The sequence below is a fragment of the Coenobita brevimanus genome, chromosome 14 (assembly GCF_032717465.1).
Source record: "Coenobita brevimanus isolate Jiangsu-jjx chromosome 14, ASM3271746v2, whole genome shotgun sequence".
NCBI classification, from domain to species: Eukaryota; Metazoa; Arthropoda; class Malacostraca; order Decapoda; family Coenobitidae; genus Coenobita; species Coenobita brevimanus.
The window spans coordinates 2,803,716-2,815,000 of NC_136967.1; the positions used below are offsets into that span (position 1 = coordinate 2,803,716).

The 11,285-nt window shown below is 44.7% G+C and overlaps 1 protein-coding gene across 1 annotated transcript in view; it reads right to left on the minus strand.

Moving 5' to 3' along the window:
- Positions 1-446: 446 nt before the first annotated feature.
- The window catches only part of LOC145390425 (uncharacterized), a 94,760-nt gene continuing 83,921 nt past the window's right edge, over positions 447-11,285 (minus strand). The window contains exons 7-13 of the mRNA XM_080265354.1: positions 10,048-10,307; positions 9,548-9,661; positions 6,635-7,012; positions 5,357-6,208; positions 4,827-5,005; positions 4,218-4,408; positions 447-696 (exon numbers count right to left, since the gene is read on the minus strand). Coding sequence (XP_080121480.1) covers positions 447-696; positions 4,218-4,408; positions 4,827-5,005; positions 5,357-6,208; positions 6,635-7,012; positions 9,548-9,661; positions 10,048-10,307 — 2,224 coding nt within the window. The remainder of the gene's footprint in view (positions 697-4,217; positions 4,409-4,826; positions 5,006-5,356; positions 6,209-6,634; positions 7,013-9,547; positions 9,662-10,047; positions 10,308-11,285) is intronic.

The following is an 11,285-nucleotide window of genomic DNA, read 5'->3' on the forward strand; positions in this document are numbered from 1 at the left end:
TGAAGTACTTGGCGATGATGGAATGTATCTGGCCCTTCTGCATGGCTGCTGACTTCATTTTGTAATATGGGATGCAGGCTGACCATACCTAATAACCAAAGGCGTTGCAAAAATGACCGTCAGAATCAAGAGTTGCATTCCACTTTGCGATTTAAGGATTAAGCATACGACCTTTAGCTTATATCGGCTCAGTAATCCAGTGAGGACTTCAAAAAATCACAGACTGAGCTTGGGACGGGATAAAATATTACACTGACTAAAAACTGAAGCAGCTCATCAAATAAAATATGATAAAATTGCCTCAGAATCTTCACGAGAATATATGTCAGTTCCAACCAACACACAGACCACTCAGCAGCGAGAAGAAAAAAAAAAAATCAGGAAAAAAACTGACACAACCCTCAAATGAACTCAAAGGACAAGTGCCTGACTCTCCTTTTTTCCTCTCACTCCAGCAAATTCAATCTACTGTTGGTTTTGCGTAGATTGGTGCGCCACGGCATGGGGGGAGGGGTGGTGTTGGGGTCCTCTTGCTTGGGGGGTGTGGGGGAGGCTGGGGAGGTGACCGTGGGGGTCCTGGTCGCGGCCCCCTCACTGGAAGAAGGGTTGGTGTTCTCCTTCTCCTGGTCCTGGGATGGGGCGCTCGACACATTGATTTTCTTCACGTCCTCAACTCTGGGGATGAACATGGGCCCTCTGGGAAAATAAGTAAACCCAACCATGAGAATACTTGCACAAAAATAATACACACCCGTTATGTATACCTTAGTATGAAAAAACTACACACACACACACACACACACACACACACACACACACACACACACACACACACACACACACGCACACAAAATAATACGACTAACATCCTAAAATCCACAGGGGCGTCACTACGTCCCTTGTCCACATGGTCAGCTCAGGACTTCATAATTAATTTGGCCGTTCAAGTCAGTGCATGCTGTTATTAATGGTTATTATACTTATTATATTATTTACGATCAAGGACAAATTAACTGTTACATTATATTTAGTTACCAATAAAGAAAAACACAAGCAACTTTTCTGTTCTTAAAATCATTCGCCCCTGGAACTGAACTCCAGGGAATCAAACGACAGGCCACTGAATTTTAACTCCTTCCATAAAAAGACGTCAATTATATGTTTTCTTGTTAATGCCAAATGATTCTGTAAGGTTTTGAGAAATCCCTCGTACTGAAGAGGCATTCTCATTCAGCCATGCCAGTACGATGGCGATATCTAGACAAGGGACCATCTCCAGGAGCCAGCCAGTCCGTCAGTCACTTGCTAAGCATTTTCGGAAACAGGGTGACTCAGCCCCATAGACTTTAGCGAAACTCAGTATTAAGGCCCAGTGTTCTTGCATCTATTTTGTATTTTATTTTATTTATTTTTTTTTATTACTGTATCCACCAAACGACTTTATTCGATTTTACCAGCCTAAGTATCGCCCTGGCACGTCTTTTGGCCCTGGGTTCAGTTCCTGTGAAGCATAAATTAAGAACTTTTAGATGCTGGAGTGTAGCTAGGAGCAACCCTGTCTGTCAAGTCACTCACCAAGGATTTTTGGACACAAGGTGCTTCACTTCCGCAGACTTTAGCGAAACCTCGTAATAAGACCTGTGCTTCCCCCATCTATCTACTACTTTGTATTTATTCATCCACAAAATAATTAATTACTGGGGTGGCTAAGTTAAGGATATGCCACTGAGGATTGACTCTGATGTCTGAAAACAAAATCTATGCTCCATATCACCATGAAAATCTTTGCTATATATATAAAACAAATGTAACATGCTTTTTAATATAAACTAAAGATTTATGAAGTCAGGTGAGAGTAGGGTAAGTGCAAGGAAAGTTTCCAAATTACATGCAAGCAATCTGTCAAGCAAGGTGTGATAATGCCATTGGCATTCATAAATTGTTGCTACGATACTTTGAGCTAAAAATAACTATCAATACGGGTGTCAAAAATTGCAATAACTAAATGAATAGTAATAAGATCCATTCAAGAACTGCTACATCTGCCTGTGTTATCATTCCAGTCAGCTACAATATCACTGTCCTTCTCTGCTCAGGTTATTCTCTCTTGCTGCCACCAATGCAGTGTAGACTCTTTACTGGCTGCCTTGCACGAAAAGGATTTATATTTCTGTGCATTCTCTCATCCATATCCCTCAATGCTCTTTTGCCCCACGCAGACTCCCCCATTCAGACTCTACACTATGGAAACATAATTTAGTCACACATTACCCGTGACAGGTGTAGGGCCTCAGGTAAGGCTTAATAATTATAGTCCAGAACATTTAAGGGTAGGTGACTGGTCTATTCCCTTAGCGTGATTACATGATCAAGAAACATCCAGCCGCCTCTTAGGGATTCACATCGATGCACCCAAGGCACATGATTGTCACTTCAACTGGTGTCGTCTCAGACCACTAGACCACCTGGCACCCCTTTAACCCCTTCAGATCGGGACATCATTTTTATTTTATATTCGCTGTTACCAGACAATTTTATTCAGCTCAAAAGAACACAATAGTAGTGAAGCTTAGATTAATGAAAGCTCAAAAAGTCTCTCCTGAATCGAATAAAATCGCCTGGATGAAACAAGTCTAGACCAAAACAAAACAAAAAGATGTCATCGAAGTGAAGGCGTTATTACAGGACATGATAATACTCATGCAAAATAAAGTTAATTTTTGGCCCCACCCTCTCCACTCACTCACTCAAGGTCTAATGCTTCCAGTGCGCACCAGGCGAAGAGGCTGCGCGTTCATGGACATTGGGCGATCACTGAAACAACAACCAATGAGTGGCCCACAATAAGAAATAGTTGGTGCAGTATTTGTGTTTAGTCTAGTCTACATTTACTCTGCAAGCGATGTATCTAAGTTAAAAGCAAACTGTTGCAAATGCAGTACTGTGATTTCATCTACAGGTTAACATTAGCATCAGGTTAAGAGGATCAGTAGTGCTAATCTGAATTTTTGTGCTCCTATTAGTTAAGCACAAGCAACTAGTGTATTGATAATCAGCTCTGGGCATGTCTTGATAAAAATTAAGTCAGCAGTCTGCACTTCATCTAGTCAAAGCGTCTGTAATGGGTCGGTTGTCTTCCATGTACTGCACCTCGTGAGCCATAGTTTCTGATCACCTAATTCTACCCGTGGCTGGAGGGATGTTGTTGCCAGGGCTTCATATCAAACGAAGACCTACGTTAGTGTTACGGCTGTAGTTTGAAGCTCTGTTAGACGGCACAAGAAACAGTTCAGATGATTCTATTATTCATGCAATCTAGAAATGCCTCAAACTGCCAACAACAATAAGGGCTTCGTTTGATGTGAAAGTTTTGCTGCGATTTCCGTTCAGCCTAATGCAGAGGTAGAGGATGGACAGAAACTATTGCTGAAGAGCGTACACAAGCCAGTAAAGAAGTGAAGTCAGCGGTCAGTCCCTGTGCAGCAAGGCCAGCGAGAGACAGCCAAATCTGTAGGCAAAGTGTACAGTCCATGATGACATTGCCAGGGGTCCAGGACAAGCTTAAGGAGCATATGAAGGCTGATGAAAACACAAGTGAATATATAAGAAAAAAGCAATCACATGATAAAACTCAAATTCAAAAACATGTGGTTAAATGCTAAATAGTTCTAACTCAGGCACATGTATTCATTCAGTGGTCCTACCCTTGTGTCTCTAAAATTATTCACACACTGACATCCAGTGTGGCTGTTACCATTTTCTCCCTTTTTCACCTCTAAAAACTAACAGGTGAATTAAGCTCCCCCCCATCCTTCCCGGTATGTATTGTGCTTCTTCCCCAACATTACTTTCTCTCTCTCTTTCTCGGCATAGTAGCTTCTGAATTGCTGTCCTAACAAAGCGTTGTTATTTGTTTCTTTCCACCAAATCTCTGCATTTTCTCCTCTCTCTCTCTCTTTCTCTCCAAACCGCATGTTCTCTTAACACCAAAATCATCTCATACTCCTCAAAATTCCCTGCCCACACGGTTGTCTCTCCCACTCTTTACTTTCAAATATTATCTCTTCCCTAAAAAGACAAGAATCTCCTTCCTATATCAAATCATCTTCCCCTATCTCACTCCTTACTTCTCCCTGACACCAAACTTTTCCCTAACTCTCTCCATTCCCTTATCTCTCAGTATTTTGACTCCTCCTCCTCCTCCTCGCCTCCCTCACCGCTTGCTTTCCTCATCTCGTCTCTGCATCAGCTGTCTCTTCCACGGCGGTATGGACTGCTGTCTGCGTTCCTCCGCCTCGTGCTGCCTCGCCTCCTCCGCCTCCTTCTTGGCCTTCTCAGCCGCCTTTCGTGCCATCATCTGTCTCTTCCAGTCGGGGATGCGGTTGCCGGCCGCGTCAGTTTCCGGCACCTGAGAGAGTGGAGGAAGGGAAGGGTGATACGACTGCTTTTTTTTTTTTTTTTCTTCCTATAGATCATCATCATCATCATCATCCTAAGCACAAGAAAAATGATGAGAAAAGAACGAAAGAAAAAATACCCATTATCCTCACCAGACCAGCAGTAATAGTGTTCTAAGGGAAGATTAGGACTTAGAAAATCTGACTGTCTTAACGTACTAAACCAGAGATGGCTTCCTCATTTTTTCTTGCGTTTAGGAGAGACTTTTGGAATTGGAGGAGTTACATATGGCCTTCATAAAGCCCTTCAGTTCGAAAGTTCCTAAAACAGTAACAAGAATAAACTAAACAGGACGTCACCCGGGATTCAACGCGTCTGTCTCCCGTGCTGTCGGTAGGCAAAATCTCAACCTTCTTCCTTCCTCTCACCTGATCCACAAAGTTAACTGCGGTGAACTGCTTGCTGAATTCTTCCTTTTCCAATTTACTGCATTTCTCTTCCTCCTTGGCCCGCTCTGACTTCAGCTTCTTGATGCCCGGGATGTCCACGCCCATCTTCAGCTCGGCGATGACATCATTCTTCACGGCACTGATTGAGGGCTCGGGGGCTGGAGGAGAGGGAGTGAGAAAGTGAATAACAGGTAATATGAATAATAGATGAATAATAGCTGTTGTTGCTGTTATTACTATTACTTGTACTAGTCTTATGCCATTAACATCATCATTAATATCATCACCATCGTTAAGTTTATCATAATCATTGGATATCGTCACCACTGCCGTCTCGATCATAATCACCATTTTTATCATCAGGTACCTCATTATCATTATTACTATCATCATCAACAGCATTATTACTACGATCACCAGTACCACTATCAACCAACATCATCACCATCATTATTACTTCTCACCAAGATATATAGACGTCATCGTTCTGATGTTATATATAAACTTACACAAGGGCAGACGGACAGGAACAGAAGTTGGCTTGACACTCTTCACTTCCGTCCTCCTCAGCTGGACACTCTGAAGGTCCGTCACGCTGATACTAGGCAGCCCCGTCTTGCCGTTCAGGGTGTTGCTGTGGTTGCTGGACTTGCCCGTGGAGCCAAGGGTGTTGCTGGGGGAGCTTGGCAGGGTGTTGGATTTGCCTGCAGGGAGCGTGGGAGGAGCTGGCGGCGCAGGAGGGGCTGGGGGAGGTGGTGGTGGAGTTGTGTTGCTGACGGGGTTCCTGGGAGACTGTTGTAGCTGTTGCTGTTGTTTCTGTTGCTGCTCCTCCTCGGTGCTCTCTGGTATGGCGGGGAGAACAGGAGCTGGAGGGGGGGCAGGGGGATGTGGGACGCTGTTATGGCTGTGACTGTTGCTGCTGCTGCTGTTATGACTGTGGCCGTTGCTGTTATTATGGCTACTGCTGTTGTCTGGGGTGTCAAAAGAGACGGCGTGACTTTCAGAGACATGTTGTGAGCTGTTGATCTGTCTTGCGTCGGCTCTGCTACCTGTGCTTCCTGAAGGAGATTTGCTGCCCCCACAGGTTCCTCCACTGACGCAGCTGCTCCCCTCACCCAAGGAGCGAAGGTACTCTGACGGTTTGATGAGGCCAGAGTCAGAGGGCTGGGCGGGGAATTTGGGCGGGATGAAGGGCAGGGTCTTAGGCTGCTGTGGGCGTGGAGGGGAGGGCGGGGTAGGGGCGGCAGAAAGGTCCTGATGGGAGAGTGTGGCTGATCTCTCTCGTCCCTCGTCTAGTGCTCGTCCGTAGTGCTCGGCCACGTCCAAGGGCAATGACATGGGCCGGTCCATCTTCCTGTTATCTGTGGGTGGGTGGAGGGGGTCAGGATACCAACAAAGACACTCGCCATCATGTTTAGTATCAGTAAAACATCATCCTATCTCTTTCTCTTAATTAAAGATATGGATTAAACAAATCAATACAGGGTACACTACAAAATAAACCAGTATCAGTGACGAACAAATATAAATGAGTTTATGAATGATGATACTGGCACTCTTATTTACACTATATTCTTAAAATTCAAAAATGACTACATATTTCCTCTTAACCCTCACATCTTAGGTTCTCTGATGACGGTAAAATCGTGTGGCGTTATCCAGATTAAACAGATAAGTCGTCCCTTAAGGTTTAAATACTAACACTTAACAGAACTTCTAGGGAAAGGGAAGCATGAGTAGAAAAACATGGACAAAATCAGTGTGCAAAACTCCGTCTCTACATTTACCTCTCACGTAGTCATCGTCACTTCTCTCAGAGTCTCTTCTTCCGAACTCAGAGGATCTCATTCCAACCTCCTCTACGTCCTCATCTATCTCCTCCTCCTCATCTTCCTCGAGCGGCGTGTGGGAGGAGCGTGGGGAGGATGGCTTGGAGGAGGCCGGGGAGGGGACGCTGTCGGAGTCCCGGTGCGTGCTGGCGGGGGACACTCTGATGGTGGGGGTGGGGAGGGGGGGCGGTGCGGGGGGCTGGGACTGGGACCGAGAGAGGGGGGCGCGGGCCTTGGGGGTGCCTGGGTTGGGGGGCACGGAGAGGGTGGAGTGAAGGGGGCGACGGGGGGACGACCCATTCATGTTCTCGTGGCTAGAATTTAGGTCCTCGAATTCTGGAAAAGACAAACTTATCCTCACAATCATCGTCTCTACAAAAAACTTCAATCCTCGAAATTTGGAAAAGAAATTATCGTCATCAATATCCTCTTTATAAAAATCCTGTTTTTTTTTTCTACCTTACTACAGCTGAAATTACAACGCTAAACTTAAAAAATAAGTTTTATTCGAATTCTGTAAAGTATAATCATAATAATCCTTCTCTTGTTTCCACTACTATAAATAGATATATAACTCACCTTCATTAGCTGCATCCTCCTTCATTTTTTCTTAAAACTGGGTGGATAAGTTACAGAAACAGGAATGAGGAAAAAAAAAAAATAGTACAACTATTTTCAGACTGCCCAGCAAAAATGGGCTACATCTCCCTTCACTCACGACAGAAGCATTCAAAATTCTAAAGATACAAATGAATAAACAAATAAATAAAGAAGCTTATCAGGCAGGCTAGACTAGAAGAGCCATGACACTAAGACAGGAATAAGGTGGCTATTTCTAACATCTCCCTAACCAAAACAAAACCACGCGGAAATAGCAAGAACAAAACAGAAAATGACATCATGGCAGGGGAGTCAAGAGGACCGTGATGCGTGTGTCGCGTGGAGCACTGGGCCAAGCAAACGGTCCGCCGCCACAAGCCATCTGGCATCACGCTGGAGGACGGCGGAGGACGGGGGGAGTGGCACAGGCAGACAGTTTCGGTTAGTTTCGTTCAAGATTAAGTTTTTTCTCCTTTTCCAGTCACAGGCAGACAATTTTGGTTGGCTACGTTCAAGATTTTTTTTTTTTTTCCCCCTTTTCGGTCATAGGCAGACTAGTTTCGGTTGGCTACGTTCAAGATTACAGGATATTATTTTCGCCTTTCTCAGTCACAGGCAGACAGTTTTGGTTAGTTTCGTTCAAGATTATGCTTTTTTTTTTTCTTTCCCCTTTTCAATAACCACAACGCCTTTTAAAGCGTTGGGGAAGTCGTAATGAAAGGGTTAAATTGTCTTCTTTCTTCAGAGATGTAAGATAATTAAGATGACGATAAGGAAAAGAATCAAATCGTTCGGTGATGATCTGAGTAAATTATCCAACTGGGTCCATAAAGAGCTAATTAACCAACCAGCATCATGTTACAGAACTCAAGCGTCATTAACCATTCCAATCAACAACCTATTAACTTCCTCACGAAACTCTTTTGGTTTAAATTGCCCGGGTCTAACTTTCTCTTTAACAATACACTACTTTTATATGATCCGACCCATAAAACTAGAGTAACAATAGCAGCTCACGGTCAAACTGTACTACACTATCCACTTTAACCAAGACTAAAACTGCCATCTCACCACCTGGAATGCTGAGTTTAAACAAGACATTAATACTAAAATATGATGCCAGTCACGAAGAAGAGCTATGTCAAGGATGCAGAGTTGAAGTATTGCCCTATTCTGCCCATGAGCTACAGGACATAAGCTGTGAAAAGGATAATATCTCCGCCATGTTACGACAGACGCACGATAGCCTGGCGAACAACACTCATCATTATTTACATTTCCGTTTTTTGTTGAAGCGCGGAATTCCAACGAACGCAGGCCATAGAGCGCACACTTCCTCTGGCATGGAACCACCCAGAACAATTACACCATCGTCATATTTCGGGGCTGCCACAGATGACACAACAAAACAGATTTCAGAATCTTTCCTACGTCAAAAATTACCCCATAGAACCAAACCTTTTGTTCATAAAGCAAAATTGAGGCTAAACTGAATGTACAGTATATTTAAGTAGTGGTGTTTTTGCAGGCCGGTATGTTGAGCGAAAACAACTTCATTCTAGTGTTCAATCAGATTACCATTGATGACCGACGTAAAATTGATCAGTATTATTATGTTCGGAGGCTCCTTCAAGATGGCGCTGTGAGGGAGAAGAGGTGTCACTGATCTCCACCAAAAAAAAAAAAAGTGTGGCAAGTAAGTTACGAAGGCATTCAAACACCCTCGCCCGCTGACTTCATCTCTATATCTTACCTAACATCGAGCAAGCACAACGGAAATATCATCTCCTTTCACTTGCGGTTTGCGAAACTGAACGAATAAGCCCAACGCACATACATGAAACAAACTCAAAACAAACACATCACATTCTTGCATTTCCGGACTGTGCGCGACATCCGGGAGTGAGGCGGGACCCGGACAATGATGATGGTGCGGCGCAAAAGGCCAGTCCAGGGTCCACTGTAGGCATGGGGAGGAAAGAGTTAACAAGCGCTAACTAGCACCAAGCGCATATTTCCTTACTGTAAGCCATTCCAGCGCCGCGCACTAAGTTTTCTGTGCCTACTTTCATTACCGGTAACAGCCTAACCTAATCCATCCCTAATACTCTATGGCGCTGAGTATTACTAGCTATGAGGCCTGAAGTTCTTCATTGGAAAACTCGCTATAGTCATGTAAAAATAACTATCATCATCTGTCATCACCAAATATTGTTACTGGATTTAATTATGTAAGAATAAAAACAAAAAAAAGTTCTCTCTCTCTCTCACCTGGCGGGGGCGGGGGTACATGAGGGAGGGCGGCGCTCGGTGCGACGTCAGGCCGGGCTGATGCGTCGTCCAGCGGGCCGGGCGTCAGGTCATCGTAGTCGGGAGGAGGGACGCCTGGCGGAGAGTACTGATTTTAGCTTCCTTTCGTTAACCTTAATTTTGAATGCTCTATTTTTATCCAATATCCTTAACCGTGTTGAAGGATGGAAGGATCTTTTTTTCTGTCACTGAGTTAAAGATTCAGGAGGAGTTTTTTTTCGTTTTTACTTAGTTTTACTTAGTTTTTACTTAGTATATGAGGGAGGGGGGGTGAGTTGGGGGGAGGGGAGTCAAATGGTGGGGTGACAGAGTGACTTGGAGGCGTTTTGTCTGCGGCCACCCTTTGCGGGATTAGGGCGTCGGTCTATAGATAGATAGATAGAGACTTAGTTTGAGAACGACAAACCTTTCATGATTTTATTGCATTTTCTTTCAACAGCATAATACCCACAGCAACTCACCAGCAATCAGGTCATCCAGGCCCTGTATCCTCTGCCTCCGCCTGGCCGCCTCGTCACTACTGCTGCTGTTCTTGGATTCTGCGGAGCTCCTGCGTCCTGCGTCCTTGTGCGAATGTCCGCGGCGAGACGAGGACGACGAGGACTCCCTGGGGCGCCCCTCGGCCATGAGCGCGGGGTCGATGTCCTCGTAGTGGTGCTCGTGCGAGGAGCTGCTCGTAGTGGATACGGCGTCATCACTGCTGTGGACGTCAGCCTTCACTGTAGGGGAAGAAAATGGAGGTTAGGCTTGTGGGTATCATGAGATAGGGGTCTGAACGGTATTTTGGTCAGGGTCTATTTACTCCAACTTGTTCGCACCTGTAACTTATTTAGGGACCTGGTTGGTAATGTAAGATTTGGTATCATAGTCTTGGGGTATGTCTGGGTGCTTTCAGTCAGTCACACGATATATATATGGGAGAAGAAGAGATAGAAATGGATGGACGGAGTACATACAGAGAAACACATCACGGGGTTAGCATCCATTTTTAACCTGACAGTCGACGGAATAATTATCTGACGAGTATATGTGATGCGGACCTATAAAGTAAAATACAGAAAATGATGTCTGCAGATGGTCATGCTTGTGAAGTAATTAGCTATCATCAGGGTAATCAGTGAAACAGACAAAACGCTCATTAACTCATCATTCAAGCCATCGAAGGAAATCACAAAGACTGAGGAGTGGTGGCTGAAGAGGTGTGGCAGAGTGAAGTGTGGCAGTGTGAAATGTGGCAGCGTAGGGTGTGTATGTATATGGAAGAGTTGTGGCAGTGTGAGGAGTGGCAGGATAAGGTTTGGTAACGTGCAATGTTTCGTGGGAGGTGTGACTGTGTGGAGTGTGCTTGCGTCAGATGTAGCTGTGAGGTAGAGTGTCGTGTGGTGTGGCAGTGTAAAATGTGGCTGTGTGAGATGTAATGTCTTCTGCAGAACACTGATTTTTCTAAGGTCTTGTAAAAGCTTCTTCTCCTTCTCCTCCTCCTTATACAGTTAGATCCAGAAGTTCTTTTACACCAACTCGAAAAATTATGAAGGAAGTGTCTGCAGTGAGTGACTTGAAGGAGACCCACAATGCCGAAAGAGTGGAGAGTGAAGACTGGGAAGGCGGTCAGCGAAAGTTGAAGTGACAGGCTGAAAATATGGCAAAAGAGAGGAATGGGGGAAAGAAGAATGGAGACATGGAGGAGGAGGAGGAGGAA